Source organism: Pogona vitticeps, chromosome 5, assembly GCF_051106095.1.
Source record: "Pogona vitticeps strain Pit_001003342236 chromosome 5, PviZW2.1, whole genome shotgun sequence".
Taxonomy (NCBI): Eukaryota; Metazoa; Chordata; class Lepidosauria; order Squamata; family Agamidae; genus Pogona; species Pogona vitticeps.
The window spans coordinates 169,655,001-169,681,102 of NC_135787.1; the positions used below are offsets into that span (position 1 = coordinate 169,655,001).

Genomic DNA, 26,102 nt, shown 5'->3' on the forward strand with positions numbered 1-26,102 from the left:
GGCATTCAAACTGGTCATGTGATATTTCTGCCTATGACAATAGTCCAACATGATGGATGTAAGGGGACCATTACAGGATTTTTTTAAAAAAGGTCGTGTCAGGCTGGATCTATACTGTAGATTCAAAGACAATTGTGGGGCTGGAGTTCATATGATTCAGCAAAGTAAAGTGAGTTGTGCTAGTTATCTTCAATTATATCACAGCAAGTACCCAAAAATGCCTGTTTGTTTGTTTGTTTGTTTATATGCTGCCCCATTAGTGCATGGCACTATTCTGGGCAGTGGACTTGTAAAAACCTGAACAGAAAAACATAATGACAAAATCAAACATAATAACAACCAAACAACAAACAAGCAAAAATAGATAAGCCATTAAGCCCGGTTAGTGCCGTAAAAGCGGAGAGCACAAGAAGAGGGACAAGCAAGTTCAGGGGAAGGTGCTACCAAAAGCTTCTTGGAAGAGATGAGTCTTCGGTAGCCTCCTCAAATTAGAGATGGAGGGGGCCAGGCTTAGCTCTGTCAGAAAATGGCTCCAAAGAGTTGTCGCCAACGCCAAAAAAACCCAGCTACCTTCTTAGTCTTTTTAAACATATTTAAAACATTTTACTCCACCTTTCTTCTAAAAAGGACCTAAGGCAGCTTACATTATTTGAAATTTAAAGACAGTAAGTTATACAAATATTTAAAAAGAAATAACCATTATATTAAAAATCATCATTAAAATAGATCTTAAAACAACAAAAATACAAAAATACAAACCATGAATAAAAAACCCTCTTATTCACCTGTGACAGTTGTGACCATGTTCCATAACTCAGTAATCATAATAGCAATAAAAGGAAAAGCTTGTATTTGTCCAGCAATAATTATTTATACTGAGAGCAAATATGATGTAGTAAGTAGAGTGACTAGGATTCAGGACTAGACCTGCATGCTGTACCTTAACTTAACTTTGTTCAGTACCTCTTCTACAGATGATAACAAAAATTATTCAGGAGCATATTTTTTAATAGTTTGACTGCAGCTGTTTGCACATTAAGATAGAAACTTGAGAAAAACCTCCACAGAAGCCAGTGGGCCTATGTAAACGTGCACAGAATTACACGACATACAGTATACAGTATTTCCCTTTTGGAACGAAGCTTTTATTCGGCTTGAAAATGTTCTATGTAACTGGAAGATAGTTATATCCTATTAACACCATTGTTTCTGTATCTTCCTTATGCCCCTAAAGTATGATCAAAATTACTTTGAGTGCTTTCTATGTAGTTGCAGCAATATATTTCATCTAATTATTATTGTTTCATCTCCCACTACAATAGTGCGAACCCAGATTGATGCTTTTGCTATAATAGACTACTCCTTGGTAAAATCTCCATTGATCTGCGGCACATTCATCAACCTGGATTTAAAGGTAACACAGTAATCCTAAATGCAGATTTTCTGAAATTATGACACCTCTTGGGTTCATATGATTGAACTTTCATACCAGAGCCAATCCATGCTTTAGATAAGCCAATATTACAGCTGAAATCATGTTAGTGCTCTGGAGATATGATTTAGGTAGATGTTTGTGTCTGAGCAATCAGACTTGCAAATGAAGTCTGTGTTTAACCATCAAAGACCAATCATAAAAATAAGATAATTTTTCAAACTATGTGAAGTGTGAAAAGTTTATGCTGCGACAATCATATGCTTTCATAGTTGAGGAATTCCCTCTATTAATAATGGATTACCTGCAATGTATAGTCCAGTCTTCTGTCAGCACTAATGAATCTGTTAGCTTAATCACTTCTCTAATCAATCAGTAAATAGCATCAATGATTGCATTACCTTTACCTTTCTATTACATTTGCCTGACAGTTACTGCCATTAGATGGCAACAACTGTTATTCAGCCTTTGAGTCCTTCATTTTAGGGGAGTGGCCCATTGATGATACAACCCCTTGACAATTTTGTCTCCATTTCTTAGAGCCCATCTTCTGTGATACTTTGTTCTTCGTATGTTCTTTCCAGGGAACAATCTACCCGGCAGCTGATGAATCAGAGCCTCCTTTCAAGCCAGACCCGTTCATTCTCCCAGAGGAGGTGGATTCTATGCTCTATATAGGAGTGTCAGAATATTTCTTTCAGACTGCTTCACTGGCTTACTATACATCTGGAGCCTTTGATGGATCTGTTGCAGAGCAGGTGAGCATAAATTGTAGAACATGGTATTATGGCACCAAATGCTGTCTCTCAAAAACTAGGACTTTAAATATCAGTTTCCTTTTTAAAACTCAAGTTTTTAATCATAACCTCCTCCAAGTTTCCTGTGTTGAAACATCTGGATTATTTCTCACTGTTTTTTATCTTTTCCTTTCCTTTTCTTTTTATTCCTCCCCCCAGTTTTTGGTATAGAAAAAGATCTTGAGATCCTACTTGCCAAAGTAGTGGGCAGTGAGGGATCATTTACAATTACAATAACTGTACCCCAAACGTCATGATACGTCTGATGAAGTGGGTTGTAATTCACAAGCAATCGTATTGAAACAGATTTGTCATTCTTTAATGTGCTGCAATGCTAAACATGCTAGTTATCCTGGTCAGCTTCAAGTCCCATGGGTCTGCAACAGTATAGTCAGTGAAAACCAGGATTGTAGTAAATATCTGAGGCTCCAAGCTGGAGAAACATTTATGTAATGGACAGAAGGCCAGTGCCAACTTACTCTGTTTCACAAATGTCATTTTTCTGTATATCTTTATCTCTAAAATAGCCAGGAGATGGTGTGGACAGAGCTTGGTAGGTGCTCAGGTTTGGTCCAGGGTCTTCTCTGATTCAACTCGACCTTCTCTGACTATTTTTAAGGGCAGACAGAAGTAAAGCTTTTCATGGAGCTTGACCACCAGCATGCAAGAATTTCACAGCAAGCAGTATCTTGAACAGGATCCTGAGGTATCCTGTGTTGCCTTGTGATGTCCACTTATATCTACACTCTCTTATATCACAGATCGGAATACAACTCAGACAGAACTTGGCTTGTGCTAGTTTTCAAAGAAATTCCACATGATGATGAGTTGTGATCTTACCATTTAGCTGTGATATCCTGGAACCTTCCTTCCTTTCTGTGTTGTGAGACAGCTCACGATATCTAAAACTATAAAACAACTGTATTCTCGAAGGTTTTCACGGTTGGGATCTGATGGTTGTTGTGGGTTTTTCGGGTTCTTTGGCCGTGTTCTGAAAGTTGTTCTTCCTGATGTTTCACCAGTCTCTGTGGCCGGCATCTTTAGAGGACTGGAGTAGGAACTCTGTCCATGCTTTGTTGTTTATACGGTATTTTTAAACAACTGTTTAAAAATACCATATAAATATCATATTAAAAACAATTAGACATACATTAAGATTAAAAACAGTTTTAAAACATTTAAAAATCTATAAGTTAATAAACAAGCATTCCTGAGATACTTACTGTTTAAAAACCTGCCTGAAGAGGAAGGTCTTTACCTGACGATGGAAGGATAAGAGGGAACGGGCCAATCTGGATTCTTGGGGCAGTGCATTCCAAAGCCTAGGAGCAACCGTTGAGAAGGCCCTCTCTTGTGTACTCGCCAAATCATAAAATCATAGAATGATGAAGTTGGGGCCTATAAGGCCATCACGTCTAATCCCCTGTTCAATGCACTAATATAAATCAAAGAGCTTGGAAAGATGGTGGAACCGAGAGAAGGGTGTTTCCGGAAGATCTTAAAAGCCAAGAAGGCTCATATGGGGTGCACAAATAGTCAGTCAGCAACTTGTTATAAAAACTTGCATATGGCATTCTGGACATGCATTGGTTTTATTAAAACAACTCTCAAGAGTTATACAGAAATATTTCTTAGAAGGTGTCCTAATTCAAATGCAATTGAAAAAAATGTGTTTTCTAGGCAAGGGCATGATCAGATCCACTTCTGGCAACATTTTTCAGCCTTAGAATAAGTATTTCAAGGTTGAATTAGGCATGGGTGCAATGTATTCTAAGCAGGATTGGGACATGGTAGCCAAGGTTCAGCTGGCTAGGGCTGATGTGAGTTCCAGCTGAGCAATACCTGGAGGGCTACAGTTGCACAGCCTTGTTCTAAAGATTTATATTATACTGAGGTGTGCTACAAACAGCAAAATCAAGCACAAGGCAGCCAGAGAACCAATATTTTAAAAACCTTACTTAAAACACAGTTCTCATAATGAAGTCTTAACATCTTACTTTGTTTCTCAGCTTTCTGCTTACTTTATGCTAACTACAGAGACATTTGCCAGCATCATTCCCATGGTAAGTACCTTTATGTTTATGAAGTTTGATGTTTGAGTAGAAAATATATGTAGGAATTCTGCACAATCAAAGAAACTTTTCTGAAAACAGTAGTTCAAATAAAGAATGAATTAGAGCTGGTTTTTAAAGAATCCAATCTGAACCTGCTGTCAAACACTTTGTTTTACAATTCTCTAGGTTGCCCAGCTTTATGGAAATTCACTGCCAGTAATGTTGAATCTAACACCTACTGCTGCACCACTGATCAATCTGCACAATGGTAGTTTTATTCTTGTGCTTGCTGGCTCCATTGATGTGTTGGCCGTCCAGCCAGATTCAACCATCCAATCTATGTTCAGCCTATATGTAGTAAGTACCATGCAACAGATTTAGTTGACGGGCCCATAACTTTTGAATCATCATCAAAATGCAGTATTCTGAAGGAACAAAATACTGATTGACACACAAAACACTTCCTCAGAGTGTTTAAAGGTATCCTTAAATTTGGCTGATTCTGAGCCACCTGATTGTGAATGCTCACAGAAGAAGAATCTGGTATATGGACACATAAATTGAGTAAAATCCAGCTGATCAGATAGTATGGAAACACAGAACTGGAAGGAAGGCTGAAGGGGCATCTGGACATGCAGCAAAATACACCTTTGTGCCAGCTGTAAAAGGGGAGATGAATGTCAAGGCTTTAAAACCACCTCACGTTCTCTTTTTTTAAAAGACACAAACATTCTCCTCCTCCAACACTACTCATCTGGAGACCTGGAGGAACAGCAATCCTCTTGCATATCAGCCAGCACCCTGAGGCTGGCAACCCTATGAATTCCATTAAACTATGGCAGAAACCTAGGAGATACAGTATTCATGAGTATGAATGTAATCTCTCAGTTTTATCTTCCTGTAAAAGAGGAGACTTTTGTATAATAAACAGGCCTTATTTCTCCCCCCACCCCCATTTTTCTTCTTTTTTTCACACAGACAGCCAAAACCCATGTCAGTCTGACGTTATTTGAAAAGAATCTGGTACCTGCTTTATGTCTGGACAGGTAATATTTGGCTAGATTTTACACTTACTGTTTTCTTACAGGTCGTGAGAGTGGATCGATCCACCAATTAAAGATGCAATGCTGTTTATAGCAATAAGTAATTAAGCATGTAAACATTAATTTTTTTCTAATCACTAACGTTTTGACATTTTCCTGTGTTTTCAGAAGGGATATGCATAATGTTTGCTTGTTTGTTAGCACTGTCTGTTGTGTAGAACTAGTTCTATGCCCCCCAAAAATTGATACAAGTGTCATAGATTTTTACTGTGTGAATAAATATGCTCTATCCCATACTTTTGAAAACATGTGATACTTCAAGGCACACAGGAAAACCAATAAGAAGAATGTATTCTCAAAGGCTTTCAGGCCGGGATCTGATGGTTGTTGTGGGTTTTTCGGGCTCTTTGGCCGTGTTCTGAAGGTTGTTCTTCCTGATGTTTCGCCAGTCTCTGTGGCCAGTATCTTGAGAGGACTGGAGTAGAACATGGACAGAGTTCCTACTTCAGTCCTCAAGATACTGGCCACAGAGACTGGCAAAACGTCAGGAAGAACAACCTTCAGAACACGGCCAAAGATCCTGAAAAACCCACAACAACCAATAAGCAGAATGCTTAGGAAGCAAATAGTCAGTCATTGCTTTACCGTAAAATACTGTGTGTGTCCACATGCGCGTGCACACACACACACACACACACACAATGTAAAACCATCACAATACCACAGATCCCATTATTCTTAATTTATTTACTATTACAGTATTTATAGGCCATCTTTAAGGATGAAGCAATATTGTACCTAGTAGTGAATATGTATATCGGTTACCTAAAGGGCATAGCTGGAAAAGTTAGAATAAAATAATTTTTAAAATGATTAGAACTGTCCTTTTTTGGATAGCATAAAATAGGATAGAATAAAACGCTATTGCATCACCTGTCAAAGAAGTGTACTTTCATATTTAAATGTTGTTTGAGTTTCTCCAAGTGGTTTGTGACTGTCCAAAATGTTGGTGTAAGAGATGTATTTGTAACATTCATGGAAAATTTAGCTAAACTGATGAAGGAAGAGCTGTTTTCTTCCTCATGTGTAAAAATGCACTTAGGTTTGGCTTTTATCTCCCTTATCTTTAACATTGTTCAGATACAGAGTTATTTATATCTATGTACTGTATGCTAATCTGCTCATAACCATTCTTTTTCTTTCCCAGTTTCAATCTCTCCTTGGCCCACTCCAATGTTGGCTTCTTCAAGGTAAATTTTAGCTTATGGAAAAGGGGAGTCAAAAGGAGTTTACAGTAGATAATTACAGTACTTTAAAATGTTTTTCTTTAATGTTTGACTTCTACTCTGGTAGTGACGGTGTTCTTCTGATAACTTGTTTTTGCGCTTCTCCTATTTGAATTTTGCTTTGTTTTCAGTTTTCTTCCAATAATACTTCATTGGAAGAAAAAGTAATTCATAATACTTTTTCTTCAGTCCTCAGTGGCTATTGTTTGTTTGTCTGGGCCCCACTCCCAAATGTGTAGAAAAAAAATCCGTACCTGATGAACTCTGAAGCAGTTTAGAGAACCACAGTGCAATTTGAAGCATACGTAGATCGCAAGCTGCACAAAAATTATATGGCACAAATTATTAAATAATAAAATTGGCACAACTAGGGATTTAACATCTTCCATAGGAGCATTAATGCTTACATTCCCCTTCTGTTTGCAAAACTCACATGTGGCTCATGGTACTCGTAAAACAAAGCAATCTGCAAAAAGAACAAATTCACCTTAAAACAATTCCTGTTATCATTCCTACAAAAAAGGAGGCATCAGAGTTTCTTCAACTTCCTCAATCTGAGTGTAAATCAACAATTTATTACATTACAGGTGTCACTTTTGGATAACTTCATGTCTTTCATTTTACAAAATGGAATAATTCCAGCAGCCAATGGTAAGTATAATGCTTGAGTTGTTTCATAGAATCTGAATCTTTAACAATTTTGATGCAAGAGTTCACTTTATATAAGGCTTCACTTTTCAGCCTTTCAAACTGCATTCACAACATGTCTTGCTTTATAGGAATATTGAACTCCAAAATTAAACATATATTTTGGAAAACTCCTTATTTAAGCAATAATGTACAACTTGTGAGCTACTTCTGTGTTAAAGCTATAGATCCCACTGAGTTTCCAGAGCTGTGTAAACAGGGCAAGGAGTTTGATTCCCAACTATGTTTCATGGCAGAAGGACCAGCCAAGACCCGAAAAGTGTGTGCTGATGGAGTTACATGCCCTACCGCCTTTGCTGACTTCAATAATTTGCACAGTCCTAGAGCACCAGAAGAAATGAGCAGCAAACTACTTTTGTCTATATTATACCAAGATAGTCTTCAAAGGGTTGCCATAAGTTGGAACTGACTTGCTAGCTCATGACTGATTAACTACAGATATTACTGCATTTTGTTATTATTTAGCAATGCACACTCATAAATCTGTCTCTTTTTATTAAGTCAAACTGAAGGAAGGAGTTCCTCTACCTATACTAGACTCAACAATTCTTGTGGAACCTGTTGTTACAGTTCACCAGGTGAGATTCTACGGTGCCCATGTTTGCATGTCCACAGGCAAGAAGGCGGCTAAGTAGAATTATGTATAAGATGTACTGTAAATCTTTGAAAAATGATTTCATTAGATTACAACTCCTGGGATCCCACCCAGATTCTCAAAACATCCTATAGAAAGCCTCTGCTCATGAAAAAAAATATACATGTGACATGAATAAGCTTACCAACAAATAGTTGTTGTGGGTTTTTCGGGCTGTTTGGCTGTGTTCTGGAGGTTTTTCTTCCTAACGTTTCGCCAGTCTCTGTGGCCGGCATCTTCAGAGGACAGGAGCTAGAACTTAGTCTGTGCTGGTGTAGTGTGTGGGATAGTTGGGTATTTGTAGCTGTGGAATCAGGTTTTGTTCTTTTCAGGAGATTGGGTGATTACTGTGATCAGGGTGTTTTTTTGTTTTGAGTGTATTGTTGTACTAAGGGGAGGTGATCTGTCACTGTGATTGATGGGTGTCATTAGCTAGTCTATTGTGTGCAGTGTCCTTTTGACTGGGTAGAGTTTATTGACCTTTTTGCAGGCTATTTTGCAGGTATTTTTCAGTGCTGGGAGCCAGGCTTTGTTAAGTTTTAGACTTCCTTCTTTTTTGTTGAAGCTGTGCTGATGTTTGTGGATTTCAGTGGCTTCCCTGTGTAGTCTAACGTAATGATTGCTGGTATTGTCCAGTAGTTCTGTATTTTGAAATGGGATTTCATGTCCAGCTTGTTTCAGGGCATGTTTTTTAATCATCTTATATCCTGCAATTCACAAGAAAAATAGGCAATATATTCAGAGAGAGAAAATAGCATATAACAAAATGAGAAGTGTATCCTTCACAAAAATGCCTAAAGAATGCCTGCTGTTAGCCAGTATCTTTACATCTTGATTTTACAGCTCTTTCAAATTAAACCCCAGACTAGTTTTGAGAATCTTTTTCATAGCTTCTCTCCCAAGATAACTCCAACACCATTGTCATGGGTCCAGGAGAAATCCTTGATTCCTTCAGGAAGAAATAAAATATTTTCACTTGATCAAACAAAGTTGAAAAACATTGGTTTTGTTCTATTTGTGTGTTTCTGGATCTGTGAGGAAAAAAACAGATTCCTGTGAATAAGAAAATGCAAACAGTTATGACTTGTGGCGTTGCAGTTACACAGTGCTATCAGAATTACTTCTGGCAGAATTGTTTGCTGCCTCCAACCCAGATAATACAAGGAAAATAAAAGCAGGAGACAGCTGTTGTGAGCTCCGGCAGTGACATCACTGCACCAACAAGAAAAGAGAAACCAAAGCGAAAGGTTGGAAAGGTGGACCATCATGTCCTAAAGTGAACCACTCGGGGTCCATATAGGAAGGTAGGCAGGTACACACATATGCACATTCAATCCTAGTAGCATAACTCTGGAAGGCAGACATACTGTTCCATTGAATCAGGGCACCACTTTTGGTTAATGCTAAAAAATTAACATGCAATGAAAGTATGTGTGTATGCCTATGCATATGCATATGTATATGCATATATCCATGACCTCTGCATCTGAACTACCAAGCACAATTGCTGCACAAGCCTCCCTCCAATGTGTTGTAATTAATGTCAATTACACAGCAGCAATAGCATTCATTCGTTCACAAAGAAATATAAATCATAATACATCAGATGATATTATTAGTGATAGCCAAGCTACCAGCAACCTACTACTTTTGTTAACGTTAATTAAATATTTGTATGTCTTCTTAGGGATACTTGCTGATTTCCACTGATATGACATTCAAACCTTCTGCTGTTCAAAGAGGTGATGATGATCTACAAGCAATTTTTGATGACATTTCCATTATAAAAACATGAAACTTCAGGACTATTTTGATTTCAGGTGGAAGATGCAACAGGGAAGAGAATGATTTAAAACTCTGAAAGTGTGCTCTCTCTCTCTCTCGCTCTCTCTCTCTCTCTCTCTCTCTCTCTCTCGTGTGTGTGCGTGTGTGTGTGTGATGAGACAGAGAGAACAGTTTTGAATGACACTGAATAGCTGATAGTCCATAGTTAAGAAATTTGAAAGCATTTCTTAACCTAGATTTTACAACTGCTCACACTTAAAAAGATCTGACTTGAGGATTAAAATAATTCTATTCTTTGTTATTCTTTGTATTATAATTCACTTGAAATTATGAGAAGGCTTAGTATAGATTTATTCTTCATGGTAGAAATACAGTTATCACAGTTCTTTCCCAGTGAGAGTGAAGGACTTATGAGCAAGATATATCCTGCGGAAAGAAGCTTTCTCGTTACCATATGTAATTTCCTTACACATCATTCCCTGCTGGGGTTTTTTAACAATAATGGAAAGGACATTTGCATGGCATCTGCTACTTTTGAGAGTAGTGGGAAGAGTCCTTAGAATGTAGGGTACGTGTGGATCTCCAGATGTCTATGGATTGTGTAGTGGGAGTATCACAATCTGTAGGCAGTATGTCAAGTAGTTAGGGATTATGGGGATTGCAGTTAAGCAAGTTCTAGAGGCAACCAGTTCCCACCATGGCATTGGTAGGAGATTCGTTCTAGGACAGAATAGTTGGGTTAAGTAGATTTATACACTGGCTATTTATAATACCTCTATCTCTGGACTAAATATGAATATAGATTTCTGTCACCATCATACTCCAAATCAATTATTACTATTCAAACCCTGTATATATTTTATTTATAGGTAGGTAGGTTTAAGTATATTAAATAAATATATAGATAGATAGATATATTAAATAAATATATTTAAGCACAACCATGGCAAAACCGCATGTGTAAAAACCTGTGTGAAATGAAGACAGGTAACACTTTACATGAGACACATTAGAAGCCACATAGTGCCTATAAGACTAACTGGTTGTTATTATTCATAAGCTTTTGCGTGTCCAGGCACATTTCTTCAGATGAATAGAGTATGAATCTAGGAGGGGGGGTATAAGATTCTCTTAAAGTTTGGGCATGTCCACATTGGCCATTTTGGAGTGGGCTGTTACACTCTAAATAGGGTACTTTGAGGTTGGGTGGTGTGATCCTTGCATCCAAATGGCATATGGACCTCAAGTGACCCTAAATGGTTTGGGACCTCGATATCTGGCCAAGCGCCTCCTTCCAGTTAGGTCTGCCCATCCTATAAGATTGTCGCAGACAGGGCGGCTGAGAGTTCTGACCCCGAGAGAGGCCCGGAAAACAACCACTAGAAATCAAGCCTTCTCAGCAGTGGCACCTCAATTATGGGACTCTCTTCCACCCAAAGTCTGCCCGGCTCCTTCACTGGGCACATTCCAAAAGCTACTAAAAACTTGACTATTTAGACAGGCCTTCCCTGAATAAACTACACTCTAATACAATAGTGTCCAGTAATCTAACTTCTATCATACTGCCCTGCTCCGTGTTTTTATTTTCTTCTATGCTTTTAATTTATTGTATTATAATTTTATCCTCACTTTACTTTATGATTTTGGATTTTCAGTCCTATGTATTAATGTTGCTTTTTGCTATTTTGTTACTCTGTTGTCTTTTGTTATTTGTTGAAAACTGCCCAGAGTGGCCTTGGCTACCAGATGAGCGGTATATAAATCAAATAATAAAAATAAATATTTAGTCCATATATTTCTACAGTACTGTCAATTTCTGGTTTCCTGAAGAGGCTTAATAGGTGAGCCACACCAGGATATTGGAAAACTAAACTCTTTTCCTATTCCTCTATGGAGGTGCTGGGGAAATGAAGAAGAAAAAAACCGCCTCTGGTAAACTATCACTGATGTACTACATCACTTAGATTAATTTTTTTAAATGTTTTTCTTTGCCTTCTGTGTAGTGTCAATCGAGAACCTGCCCACAGCTGTGGTTTCAACTAGCACTTCACACAAGGCATATTTGAATAAATATACAGAGATCATTTATTGGACAGCTATTCCAGTGAAGTCAGAAACACTTATTCCTGTCTAGGATTGCTCTAAAAATCTTGCAGGCATAGAGAAGGTGTCTCACCCCCACAATGACAGGGAGCAGCAGTTGCTTTGCAATCCTTGAGTCATATGTGGCAGAACTTAAGATGAGTTTGGGCCCCTACCATCTTGTTCATCGTTGCAATCAGGTGCTTCACCTACTTCTGGTTTGGCCCAGGCAACAAACACGGTGAGGACCAAAGATGTAGATGCCACATGTTTGCTTGCTGGCATTCTGCTTGGAATAGCGACCTGGACGTGGATCTATCTCCATCTGAACAGCCGTTGAGCTGGGTTACAGCTGATCTGTTTTCCAAAATAAGGGGTAAATTATTGTTTCCTTATCCCAGAATGTTACAGATAATCTGACAACATGCAACAGTGACAAATGGGTTATTGAAAATTAACCCTGACTCCCTTATGGAAATGTACAGAATGTGGGGGTGGCATCCAGGCATTGCCTTCCACACATCTGTATTTTCCCACCTAAACCTCGCACCTTCTTTTGGAATATTTTTTTCATTCCTGATAACAGAAGCTGAGTGTCTGGTGTGAAGAATTCAACTTCCCACTGTTCCAAAACATCAGCAGATAGAGGGACTGGTGAACCGCTTTTGAATATGTTATGCATAAAAACAAAATAGAACTCCAGAAAGGTCACCGTCCGTCCAAATTGACATGTCATCACATAATTGTAATTAATAACAGCATTCTCCAATATACGTTTTGATTTTTTTCCTTATGTTTTCCTTTGGTTTTTTTTTCTCATCTAAAAGCAGTGTTTCAGAGAGACTGTTTTATCTGTAGATTTAATCCATTAATTGATCTGCTGGCCAAGACTCGCAGAATCAATCAATCAACAATCACTTCTTTAATAAGATGGTGGCCCGAATTAAAAGCTCTCTTTGAATCACTGCTATTTCAGCACCACCTTCCTAATATCATCCTACTCCACGCTAGCCCTATTCCGCACCCTTCCTTATTCAACCACTGGTTGGCGCTTCGACACAGACGTCGCCCTTCACCAAGGGAAGGCGGCGAGGTAGCGCCAGAGAAATAAAGAGGCGTACTGGAGGAAGTTTGACCCTCTGTGGGCGCCGTAGAACCTCGTAGTTAGACGGTCTAGGAATTTTCCGCCAGTGGCCTTCCTTCAGGGAGACTGCGCAGTGGTTCTTCGTCGTCGGCCGGGAGGGAGCGTGGCTCTGCACTTTGTGGCAGGGAGTCGGCCAGAAGGACCGGGTCCCTCTCGGTGTTGCCGCCGCCGCCGCCGCCATGAGCCGAAGCTATAATGACGAGCTCCAGTACCTGGACAAAATTGACAAGAACTGCTGGCGGATCAAGAAGGGCTTCGTCCCCAACATGAACGTGAGTGATACGTGCGCGTTGAACCTGAGCCTTCAGTTCCCAAGGGCGGCCATGCGGGGAATCACGCTTCTCTTAAGCATGTGCAGAGTGCCAGTCCCTCACGAGCAGCAGCAGCAGCAGCAGCTCCACGCACGGGTGGGGGAATGGGGGGAAGGGAGCGGCTTCTCTCATGCCACGTTGTTGAGTTTGGTTTATTCTGCAGTTTCCGGCTTCTGAATATATATTTTCTGCCGTTCTTTTCACGCGCGTCTTGTGTCCTCCCACCAGTTTTTTTCCTTGTAGAATTTTTCCTGGGATGAAGGACCAGCTGGTTCTGTACATTTCCACACGTTTCATAACAGTATGCAGCCAGGGTTTCATAAACAGCCATATGTGTCTCATCAGAACAGCCATGTTTACAACCGGTTACTTCCCAGGCATTACTGGAGTGATTGAGGGAATGAAAAGAGAGGCTGTATCTCATGGCAACGGTAGAGCCGGTGAGGACAGGAAAGAGACTGTATGTGAGCCTCCAAATTCCGTACAGGGGGCAAGTTTGCTGAACTTATTTTGTGTAAACCGCCCAGAGTAGACATGTTCTAGATGGGCGGTATATAAGTCTAATAAGACAGACAGACAGACAGACAGACAGATAGATAGATAGATAGATAAAAAATGCACAGTTTTGTTTGGCTATAATTAGCATGTGCTCAGTACCTTATTTGTTTTATTTATTATTTTATTTTATTTTATTAGATTTAGTTGTTTTCATGGTTGTATTATGTAGAATCATGCATTCCTTAAGTAAAAGGGGAAATAGCATGGTAGTGTGTAGGACCCAACAACAATACCAGTACCAGAATTTGTGATGTCACCATTTTGCTGGATGGCACAAAAACCAGTTTACAGTTCTTCTCCCAATTGAACTCTGACTGAAGCTTATTAACCAGGACTAGAGCTATCTATGGAATTATAGTACAAGATGCCATGTGTGGGGCAAAATATATATTCTGTTCCATAATTCAAGGTATTCAGAATGGGTGTAATTGGAAGTTAACCTCTGAAGTTTTATTAGCTTTCTAATTTTACGCTACCTAAACCTTTTCAGTAGACATGGGTTGCATGTAGCCCCTTCCTCCCGTTGCCCCAAATGAAATGGCTTCTGCTGCAGTAATTCAACAACATAATAGCAGCTTCATATTGATCCAGCAGCAGGGAGTACCGGAGAAAGTTGCTTGCTCAAGCATTATGGGGAAGGACTTCTGAAAATTGGCACAACTAAATAAGCCTTGATTCCTAATATAACTGTTTTCTAAGTGTTGCTTTCACTATACATGACCTTTTATCCTCCTTTCTTTCTCAAGGTGGAGGGGGTATTCTACGTGAATGATCCCTTGGAGAAGTTAATGTTTGAAGAGTTAAGGAATGCATGCCGAGGTGGAGGTATGTGTGTCCTCTTTCGATTGCCCAGTTTTCCTCATTTCTCTTATGCCTAGAACCCTAATTCCAATCCAACTTGCATCTCATTTGAACCCTACTTAGTTTATATGTTCAGCTAATACAATTGGGATGTGGTGGCGCTGCGGGCTAAACCGCAGAAGCCTGTGCTGCAAGGTCAGAAGACCAGCAGTTGTAAGATTGAATCCACGTGACGGAGTGAGCTCCCGTCGCTTGTCCCAGCTTCTGCCGACCTAGCAGTTCAAAAGCATGTAAATGCGAGTAGATAAATAGGCACCACCTCCATGGGAAGGTAAAATGGTGTTCCCTAGTCACGCTGGCCACGTGACAACGGAAACTGTCTTCGGACAAGCGCTGGCTCTGTGGCTTGAAAACGGGATAAGCACCGCCCCCTAGAGTCGGACACGACTGGACTAAAAATGTCAAGGGCAACCTTTTAATACAATTGGAGTTCAGGGTTCCTTATATGTTCAGGAAACACAAAGGGAATTTTACTCAATAAGAAATATTTAGGGCTTGTGAGTAAGTATTCTGTCTGCTCTCAACATGCTGTTTCTCATGATATAATGATATAATGGAATCTCAAGACTTTTTTAAGAATATCATGGAAGAACATAGTTATTGAAGCATAGTAGATTTTCAATCAGAAAACAAAATATGGTGCATGATTCTCTTACTTAAGTTATACCAATTATTTCTGGAATGTCAAGGAGAGTTTAATTGGACAGAAACAAAGCCACACATCTGTTAATCTTAGCTTTGTCCTGTACATTTTTTTGGTCATACCTCACTTGATGCCTGACATTTTTAGTATTTGTGACACAGATGTCCATCTGTGATTTAGATCCTATACAACATAGACTCCTCCAGATGTTGCTATAATGCAGTTTCCTTCAGCCCTAACCAGCATAGAAAAAGGTGGGATATCATGGACCTTTCCATTCCACAACATCTAGAGGGCTGCAAGTTGCCCACCTGATTTATCAGAAAGTAAATATAATTTTGTGCAGCCATCTGTAGAGTATATCTGAACAAGTGGGTTCTTTCTCGGAATAAATTTATAAGATTGTGCTACAATATCCTCAGGATGTTACCATCAAACACAGTTTTGTAGAAATAGGCAATAACTTTGCCATCATCTGTCTTTTTCAGGCGTTGGTGGCTTTTTACCAGCCATGAAGCAAATTGGAAATGTTGCTGCACTTCCTGGAATTATCCATGTAAGTAACTCCTTTAGTGGACTGGTCCTGAGATCCATTCGAAGCAGAAAGCACCACAGAAAGAGTTTGCACACTTGGATCCTTATTGTAGCAAAGCATATGTGTTTCATTTGCTTTAACAAACTTCTGTTCTTCTAAAAATTGGACAACAATGTGACAGTTTCATGACATGCAAACTCAGTCCAGGCCAAGATAGATACCGAAAGTCTACATTCACCATTAGTTTGTGAAATAACAAAAAATCTGTTGGCACCAAGAAGACTGACAAAATTTATGTGATGTAAACTTTTATGAAGTGTAGCACAGTTTATCATATCTGTATAGTGCTGCCTCATATGTTAGATGTTTATACACATACTTGGGTGGGAGAAGGATGCAGGAAAATAGAAATAAAGTAGGTACAAATGTTGATGATTGCTTTAAAAGCTGGTAATACAGTTATTTGGAGGTAACATCTGAAAAATAATTCTATGTAACTGCCAGCAGTTTGTTCTAACTGGTGTCTACATCTCCACATTTACTTTCATGTCTCTCCTAATGTATTAATTAGAAACCTAAAGTTTTGTTTTACACTGCACTGCTTGTGTGATAGTCTGATAAGAGACCTGAATTCTTAGGGACTTAGACACCTCATACATTCCCATTATAAAACTGGCTGTATTTCTTTCTTTTGCAAAATGTATTTCAGAGATCTATAGGTCTTCCTGATGTCCATTCTGGCTATGGGTTTGCCATTGGTAACATGGCTGCTTTTGACATGAGTGACCCTGAAGCAGTGGTTTCACCAGGTACAAGTAGTTTAAATGTAATATGTGTGCATGGGATGGGGTGTTCATAGGCAGCTTCCAAATCTATGCAGTTTGTCCAAACCAGATGCAAAATGAAAATGTATTTGCTCTGAATTTTGTATTTAGATGTACTGCAGTGAGTCCTGGACCCTTTGTGCATGGCAGGAGAGGAAGCTGAACACGTTCTATATGCGTTGTCTCTGACACATTTTTGGTATCACCTGGCAGGACAAAGTTCCAAATAGAGTAGTCCTAAAATGAGCTGGAATTTTTAGCATGTATACATTACTGAAACAGCGATGTCTGTGCTGGCTTGGGCATGTCGTGAGAATGGCTGACAGTCGAATTCCAAAAGATCTCCTGTATGGAGAATTAGCACAGGGAAATCGCCCCAGAGGGAGATCACAGCTGCGTTACACTGATATCTGCAAGCGGGATCTGAAGGCCATAGGAATGGACCTCAACAGATGGAAAACCATCTGAGCGTTCGGCCTGGAGGCAGGCGGTGTGTCATGGCCTCTCCCATTTTGAAGAGACCCTTGTCCAGCAGGCCGAGGCAAAGAGGCAGTCCCGAAAGCAGCAAAATCAGGGAGCTGGACGGGGGACAGATTATATTTGTATTCAGTGTAGAAGGAATTGTCACTCTCGAATTGGCCTTCTCAGCCACACTAGACACTGTTCCAAGTCCCTATTCAGAACACTACCAAAGGCTCTCGAGACTGAAGGATGTATAGTCCTAGATACAGTACATGGACATTGCAAATAGATCACAAATAGTTTATCAATAGTTTCTAGGCAGTGGTGACTAATTGCAGCTCACTGCTGGATTTCAGCCAGTACATTCTCAGACATGTATATGCTAGTGAGATATTTAGAGCATTGCTTGAACTTTTGACAAAATGCATACTCTTGCTCTGAATCAAAATATTCTGAAAGTGCTGCATTTCTTTATTGTCTAGTATGGAGCAATTGGGCTCCATTTCATTTCAGCTGGCACAGGTGGTGGAATTATCTTTTTACTTTTTCAGCTAAGGAAGATCTGACATCTGAATGAGTCATAACTGTTGTAGCTCTCAGCTGTTCTGTGTTCATATTGCCAGCAGCCTGTTTTGTGTTCATATTACCAGCAAACATCCATGTGTCATATTTAGATGGGATTTGTGTTGTATCTACTCACATAGGTGGTGTAGGATTTGATATCAACTGTGGTGTACGGTTGCTCCGTACCAACCTTGATGAGAGTGATGTCCAGCCAGTGAAAGAGCAGCTTGCTCAGTCCATGTTTGACCACATTCCTGTTGGTGTGGGATCCAAGGGTGTCATCCCCATGAATGCCAAGTAAGAATGATCTGCCTGGTTTCTTCATCAGCTCCTCCATGTCTGGAAACAATGTCTGCTTAATTTAATGACCAGAGCCTGTTTCTTATATATAGAGACAAACATAGTTGCATAAATCCAAGTACAGTAGTAAACTGTCACTAGTTAATGAGATGCACAAGGAGGAATATAAGTGTATATAAACAACAGGATTCTGGCTAATCTATTAATAAGTTGCTACAATATTGTGTTTTAAATTTTTTTTCTTATTTTTGTTATACATGCTTAATTGGTGTAAAAAGGTGCTTCTGCTTGAGATGTTGGCAGAGAAATGACAGTGTAGTTGTTAAAAACTTGCCCATGCAATTCAAAGCATTAATTACTTCCTTGATCTTTGACAAGATAGAGTTATCAGATGCCAGTAATAAAAAGATAGTGGTACATTGATGCAAGAAAGGATGATAGGAGCATAGCTACTGACCTTCATAACTTAAGCTTCCCTTCTAAAGTCCTGAACAGTAAGTACTCTTGCTGCTGGGACTCACTTTTTAGCCACCTACCTTTACTGGTCAAAGTGCTGGTGATGTTAATTGCTCAGTTCTCAGGTACACTACCCTGCCATCGCTCAACATTTTTGTGTACCAAAAAGTGATTGGGAAACATAATAAGCATGTCTCTGCCACCTTAGAATAAGCATAGAGGGTAGCTGATGGCTCATTTATTTCATGCTTATGGGAGGCAGAAGAACTATATGTCAGTGAACCTGGGAGAATATTCTCCAGTGGGGCTTAGTTAATACAGTAGTGCAGAACAGCCCAGTCTAATCTCTCTCAGATGTGCAACCTTGTATAAATGTGTATTCTTGCTCTCAGGCATAGCCTTGCCTGTTTTCTCCCACTTCCTTCCTCCTCCAGAAATCGGCCCTATACTTGCCAGCCATTTAAACACTTGCTTCACTGTTGTTCCTTACCAGTGATTGGGAAATGCAGGGAGAGTTTCTAAAATTAATATTTTGTGCAAGAGTCAAGGGGGGTTGAGGACATGCTGCCTAATTTGAAAACAGCAAGGGCTAGAAATCTCTTCCGTAGAAACAGTTCAAAAGAAATGTTCTTGTCAATATTATTGCCCATTCTATTCCAATAGTTGTTTGTCAAAACTGAGCAGTATCATTTATTTATTTATTTATTTATTTATTTATTTATTTATTTATTTATTTATTTATTTATTTATTTATTTATTTATTTATTTATTTATTTATTTATTTATTTATTTATTTATTTATTTATTTATTTATTTATTTATTTGCAATATTTTTTAGCCGCACCATTGCCATATTCCAGACTGTGCCTTGTCTTTTGTATCCTTAATGGAAGTGGCTGTTTCTGTCTTTTCCCCTCCCCATCCCAGGGACTTGGAAGAGGCTCTGGAAATGGGGGTAGACTGGTCCCTGCGAGAAGGCTATGCCTGGGCTGAGGATAAAGAACACTGTGAGGAATATGGGAGGATGCTGCAAGCCGATCCAAATAAAGTCTCCGCAAGGGCAAAGAAAAGGGGGTTGCCTCAGGTACAGTGCTTGGTTTCCTGATAACAATGCTGGATTAGCACTTTGATTCTCATAAAAATAAAGACGTGCTGATCCACCCATTTCTTCTCTTGAAGTAGTATTAGCAAATTTCCTGAAAGCAGAAAAGCTGTGGTGCACTTCTTTGTTAGCACACTGAAAGCAAGATCTTTATGTGATACACATTTAACTTACAGAATTAATTGCCACAATGTGGTTAATTAGATGGTTTAGAAGGGGATCTGAACTTCTTCATGGAGGAAAATGGCTAAACATCAAACCTCCACATACAGAGGCAGTAGGATCTTTTCACAGTAGGTTCTTCCTTGTGGAGTTCTCTCCCTCAGAACACACATTCAGCCCTTTCCTGTTACCTTTTATTTCTGTCTGCCTTTGGTTAGATGGGATTTTATTCTGTTGTGTTTATGGCTTAATCTTTTTATTAGTCAGCCACTGTGGTAAATATTTTCATTGCTGGTGTACTTCTTTACAGTATTGTTTTAAAATTTCTCCTTTTGTTTTTGCACACTGCTTTGCAAAAAAAGGTCTAAGAGCCTTCAAATATGCTTAGACCTTTGAAGGAAAAACAAGTGACTAACCTTTACCTGTATCTTGCAAAGAGAGATCGCCTCCCTAATATACTGTTTTGAATTTTCCACAGGTATCTGACTAGCTACAATTGAAGATGAGTGTTAGGCTGCATAGTTCTTTATTGTGATGCAATAAGGAAACATACTCTTATTAGCTGTAAGCTGAAACAGTTACTCTTCATTGCAGGCAGACATCAAGCTTTTCCCAAATTCTTTGCTACGAGCTGTATTATCTCCTATAGCAATATCAGCATTATAGTAGTACATTCTGAAGAGTAGGAGATCATTAGGAGAGCCCACACACACATATTTCCCCAGCAAGAATTCAAAAATGATTTTAGTTGTGCATCTACTTCTGTAACTGAAGCATTTTTGTCACCATAGGCACTTACCAGTGCAAGAGGTTTGTCAGGATTCTAACACATGACATTATTGCTTCTGCTCTTTAAAAAATTCCGGGAGCTCCACTCCTTCATGTTCTTCTTCCACTTCACCAGTGAACAGTGTACAGAGCGGGAGAGCATTACATCAGCCTTTTTAAGGGCATCCAAGATTCTTTTATTTTTATTTTTTCCTTTCAAATCCTGCTCAGTTTATGGCTAAGATCTTTTTTCTCTCTCTCTTTGACAGCTGGGGACTTTGGGAGCAGGAAACCATTATGCTGAGATCCAGGTTGTTGATGATATTTATAATGAGTATGCTGCCCGGAAAATGGGCATAGATCATAAAGGGCAAGTGTGTGTGATGATCCACAGCGGTAGCAGAGGCCTTGGCCACCAAGTAGCAACAGGTATACTCTTGGCTCTTGTTTTTTCTGCTTCATGTTTGTTTATTTTAATGCAAAATTTTGAAATGTTGCTTTGTGTTCGTTTTTGCCCTGGACATGGAACAGGAAATTTCAGTTGTCAGTTCTTTGTTTGCAAATATCAACAGGGTAATGGTGGTTTTACTATACCACATGTGGTGAATTTTCAGATATCTTTAGTTTCTGGGCCTGCTGATACAGATTAGCATCAGAAGAGCCTGAACTGGATTTGACAAATTTGGTCCTTTCCCCCCTCGCAGATGCCCTGGTGGCTATGGAGAAAGCCATGAAACGGGATAAGATCATTGTAAATGACCGCCAGCTGGCATGTGCCAGGATTGCTTCTCAGGAGGGTCAAGATTACTTGAAAGGGATGGCGGCAGCTGGAAACTATGCATGGGTCAATCGTTCCTCCATGACTTTCCTCACAAGACAGGTACAAAAAAACTATGTTGGCCTGTATGCTTCTGTCTCTTTAAGATGGGGCTGCTGGAGGTTCATATTAAGTGATTATAGAATTTTAACCATTGGTCTCAATACTATTGGTTTTGGTATACTTGGAACTCTTTGTGGTGTGATTGCATTTAGTTACTTTGCCTTTAAAGAGGGAGGTTGGGCCATACCGTGGTCTTTCCTCCAGTGGGTATGTTGTTCGGAAGTATTGTTTTCTTTTGACTTCAGGCTTGCAGTTGTTTCACAGCAGAGAAGGCTGCCCTGGTGGTACATAGTTTGGTGATGCTGTGCCCCAAACTTCTGCTCACAGTTAGTGTGTATGAATTTGGCAGGGCCCCATTCAGAAGACATTGCCTCTCTTTTCAAGAGACTTTCTGCTGGAAAGTTCAATAGAATTAGAACAATGTGAGGATGTTACAGGGAGCAGCTTTCCTTCAATTCCCAGATTTAGTAATGTAGTGATGATTTCGCCTCTCACCCCTATGCAAAGTGGGCTGTAATCAAAGTGTGTATTGTATTAAAAGGTGTATATTGTATTCATAGGCAGTAAACGTAAATAACAAGTATTCAAGACAAAGTACAGTGGTGCCACGCATGACGACGATAATCCATCCCATTGTCGTCATGCGAAATCTGTTTCCCCATTGGAATGCATTGAAAGCCAGTTCAATGTGTTCCAATGGGGAAAATACCTCATCGTCCAGCGAAGATCGTCCATAGGGAAGCCATTTTGCGAGCGCCGATCAGCTATAAAAATGGCTGGCCTGCGAAGCATTGGTCTGGAAAACATAGGGCAGCCATTTTGTGAAGCCGATGATCAGCTGTAAAAATCGTTGTCTTGCGAACAAATGGTTCGCGAAGCACGGACCTAATCAGCGTCCAGCGAAAATCTCCCATTGGAATGACTGTTTTGCGAATTGTTATAGTGATCGAAAAAAGTCATCGTTATGCAGATTCGTCGTTTAGCAGGGTTGTCGTCTTGTGAGGTACCACTGTATTAAAATGCATTTTTGAACTGCAGGGAATCTGAAGCAAAACAAAATATTAATGGAAGGGTTGCAGATACCATTTATGTGGCTAAAATGCAGCTTCCAGGAGCAACTCGGGCCCTATTGTCCCACCAATCCCAGATGTATCAAACTCTCATATTTTTGTCACTTCACCACTATATTATGTCTTGCAGGCATTTGCCAAAGTCTACAACACTACCCCTGATGATCTGGATATGCATGTGATCTATGATGTGTCTCACAACATCGCCAAAGTGGAACAGCATGTGGTAGACGGAAAAGAACGGACTTTGCTTGTGCATCGGAAAGGATCAACCCGAGCTTTCCCTCCTCACCACCCCCTCATTGCTGTTGATTACCAAGTAGGATTTTGTTATAATTTTACTCTTACTACCTGCCATTGTAGGAAATCACACCTTTTAATTCCTCACCCAAGTGTTTGTTTTTTTGCTTCAGTTATTTTGCTGTTTCTACAGTTGTCTCTGTGTACATGTGTCCATGCACACATACCAGTCTGATTTTTTTTCACACATTAATGGGTGCTTGCACAACTTTCCAGCTACTATTACAAGTGTATTACCTTTAAATACACTTGTTGGTCACTGGCACTCTAGTACTTATGTGCTTTGCTGAAGTTTCCAGACATATTAAAATTCTGCAGATTGTCTATTTGCCACAGACTTCTTTGTTTTACTAATGGGAAGCGGATCTTGGAGAGATTTATGAAAATCAGTAGTGCTCCTTGCTGAGCAGTATATAGGCTTGACTCTTGACTTGGCAACTCTGTTACATTTGTCTGCAGCTAACTGGACAACCAGTATTGATTGGAGGAACAATGGGGACTTGCAGTTATGTCCTTACTGGCACAGAGCAAGGCATGAGTGAAACATTTGGAACTACATGTCATGGAGCAGTAAGTAGCAAAGCAATATGGGTCTCTCTAATTGGTGTGCTCCCTTTTCAGTTCTGTAAGGCTTGGTGATATGCCAGTAATATCAGAATATACAATATTTGCATTAGTAACTGTCTAAATATACCCCATTTGATCTCTCTATATGCATTGAACTATATTTATTTATTTATTCTATTTATATCCCGCCTATCTGGTCATTATGACCACTCTAGGCAGCTTAACAACTTCCTTTAAATTGCTTGTAACCCTTCCTTTGTCTAACTGAATTGAGAACAGTGCAGGATGTAACAAAATAATCTCATATGCTACAGAAGAAATAGTCAACCTTTTACATATTAGAAACACTTTTATACCTTTCCAAATAGTTTAATACATACATGAACATCTGCATGTCTGGTAAAAGTATAGGAGCTCTAACATTGAAAAACTGGCTACCTCTGTGACCAAAGAAAGATTAGCTTTTCCTGAGGGGAATACTTTGGTCTTATTGGGATCACAGAAAAGGAGGGCTCATCTCTGACAGCTTTGGTCTCAGTTAATAGATGAAGGAGCCAAGAATATAGAAGTAGCTGTGGAGGGTGCTAAGAAAAACTTGAATAGAAATACAGTGCAGGTTTGAAAGTATCCAAAGCATATAACTGACATTTGGTTTAAGTTTCTCACCAATGCTTGCTTCAGTATGTGATATTGACAACTTCAGGAGTGACTGGTAATGTTGTCCTGTAGGGCCGTGCGTTGTCCCGTGCTAAATCTCGTCGCAACTTGGATTTCCAGGATGTATTGGACAAATTGGCAGACATGGGGATTGCAATCCGTGTTGCTTCCCCTAAACTGGTCATGGAAGAAGTAAGTTAGTTGACAAATTGGTTTTTGGAGGATTTAGTTCTGGTGTGATTTTTGTTGGTTGTTTATTATTATTATTATTATTATTATTATTATTATTATTATTATTATTATTATTATTATTATTATTATTGAAGCACCTTTCAGTACAACGACTTTATTTTATAGTTTAAATGTTCCCAGATTGTAATGTTTTATTTATCTTGACTCAAATCTTTCTGCTTTTTGAAAGCAAAGGAAGCCATTTCTTTTTAAGAGCACATTTCACGACTTTACTTGAGATTACTAGATCCTTAATAAAAAGGTCTGAGTGCTTTTTGTTTAGATTAAAATCCAGCCACTAAGGTAAAAGGTGTTTTGTTTTAAATATCATCTTAATCATCCAAGGCTCTGTTTGGTTTTAGCATCTATGTGTACTATAAGTTGTTTTAGTGCCTTTTTAAAATTTTATGAAATGGAAAAATCATTGTTTTATCATTACTGATACCAGTAACATAAAAAAACCCGCAAGGTGTACTGTTAACTCTCCATTTTTTACATGTCATTTATTCTAGGCACCTGAATCTTACAAGAATGTGACAGATGTGGTTAACACCTGCCATGCAGCTGGCATCAGCAAGAAAGCAATTAAATTGAGACCCATTGCAGTAATCAAAGGCTAGCAAAGCCTTTAACTAAAATTGGCCAGCACGGTCCTTGCCCAAGACCTCCTCTGACCCAGAGTGCTTGGTGACCTTGTTTCTAATCTATATGGAGAATGCAGACTGGCAAACTCTTTCTTGGAAAGAAGAAGAAGAAAAAACACTTCTGTTTTTGGTAGGAAAGATAAGCCAAGATATACTGACTTCCTGATTTCACACACACTTCTGAATATGGTTTTTTTCTGCTATCAGGAATCTAATTGCATCCCAGTGGACTGCTCTCTCTCCTCTCCACAGTTAGTTTCTGACTAACTTTAATAAGATAGCCATCAGTCTGCAAGAAGGCTTAGGGTGATGTGGATCAAATACAGATGATTTAGTTCAGAGAAATTCTTAATTGGTTGTCTTTGGTTTCAACTGTTTTTGCAGTTATATGACTGAGGATATAATAGGAATATATGATTTTGTGCACGTCTTATTCTCTGTGGTAGAAGCTTCAGTTTCCATGTTTTGTTCTCTCAAAGTGAATGCTTAAAGGGAAAAGCAAGACCTACTATGTCCCCCTCAAGAAGTTGAAAAATGTTCTGCTCCTTGTAGCTAATGTTCGTAGGCATATGCTCAATATGCATGAGCAGATGTTCAAGGACAAAAAATAATGCCAAAGGACATCAGAAGGCAGTGGAGTCCACTGGAAGTTCTCCTAAGAGGGCTGGTTATAGCAATGTCAAGAGCCCTGGTGCTCTTCTTTTTATTTTGCATTAAAGTACACAGTACGTCACCTGAAAAGGATTAGGCCCTCTGGAGCAGAGGTTTTGAAGTTTCCAAATAAAATGACAGATGCAAGAAAATCATGGCCAAGTGTCCTTATTTACCTTTCTATTAAAGGAAATATATGCTTGCATGCAAAAAAACTGAAGCTGAATGTTGTGCTTGAATACCATGACAATCCCTGCATTGTTGCCACCACTTTGCAAGCATGATTGACCCAAAGCTTTGCATCTTACTTCTCCTTGCATCTTTCTTGTCTGAGATTGCAATCCTTAGCTCATGTAGCTGGGAATAAGTTCTATTTAATTCAGTGGGCCGTGTCTTGCTATATAAATGCATTGCATTGTCCTCAGTTAATGCTTTTTCTTGCAAACTCTGTAAATCAAAGTGCCATCACTAGAGGGCATCTAAATAAAGGTAAACTTCCAGAGAAATGCAGAAGCTCTAGGCTTGCATAGGAGAACTTGAAACAAGCTGCCTGATAAAAAAATGCAATCCAAGTCTTTATTACTATACAGT

General features: G+C 39.3%; 2 protein-coding genes across 2 annotated transcripts in view; both read left to right on the forward strand.

Annotated features, from left to right (window-relative positions):
• BPIFC (BPI fold containing family C) overlaps positions 1-11,530 on the forward strand; it is a 32,814-nt gene extending 21,284 nt beyond the window's left edge. Inside the window, exons 11-19 of the mRNA XM_078376202.1 lie at positions 1,323-1,414; positions 2,017-2,190; positions 4,239-4,292; positions 4,470-4,640; positions 5,262-5,329; positions 6,534-6,576; positions 7,200-7,263; positions 7,822-7,898; positions 9,642-11,530. Of these exons, the coding sequence (XP_078232328.1) occupies positions 1,323-1,414; positions 2,017-2,190; positions 4,239-4,292; positions 4,470-4,640; positions 5,262-5,329; positions 6,534-6,576; positions 7,200-7,263; positions 7,822-7,898; positions 9,642-9,749 (851 nt within the window). The 3' untranslated portion in view covers positions 9,750-11,530. The remainder of the gene's footprint in view (positions 1-1,322; positions 1,415-2,016; positions 2,191-4,238; positions 4,293-4,469; positions 4,641-5,261; positions 5,330-6,533; positions 6,577-7,199; positions 7,264-7,821; positions 7,899-9,641) is intronic.
• Positions 11,531-13,022: 1,492 nt separating this feature from the next.
• On the forward strand, positions 13,023-25,663 carry RTCB (RNA 2',3'-cyclic phosphate and 5'-OH ligase). Its single transcript, XM_020803662.3, has 12 exons — positions 13,023-13,237; positions 14,581-14,659; positions 15,827-15,894; positions 16,583-16,682; positions 17,864-18,020; positions 19,407-19,563; positions 20,781-20,940; positions 21,216-21,391; positions 22,592-22,780; positions 23,221-23,331; positions 24,058-24,177; positions 24,729-25,663. The coding sequence occupies exons 1-12, from the start codon at positions 13,145-13,147 to the stop codon at positions 24,834-24,836; spliced, it is 1,518 nt and encodes a 505-aa protein (XP_020659321.1). The 5' UTR covers positions 13,023-13,144; the 3' UTR covers positions 24,837-25,663.
• Positions 25,664-26,102: the final 439 nt, after the last annotated feature.

Bases quoted from the DNA above. Each gene is read 5' to 3' on its own strand.
- RTCB (XM_020803662.3), top strand. From the start codon at position 13,145: ATGAGCCGAAGCTATAATGACGAGCTCCAGTACCTGGACAAAATTGAC. The intron at 18,021-19,406 runs GTAAGAATGATC...TCCCCATCCCAG, and splicing joins GTCATCCCCATGAATGCCAA to GGACTTGGAAGAGGCTCTGG. The intron at 24,178-24,728 runs GTAAGTTAGTTG...CATTTATTCTAG, and splicing joins CTAAACTGGTCATGGAAGAA to GCACCTGAATCTTACAAGAA.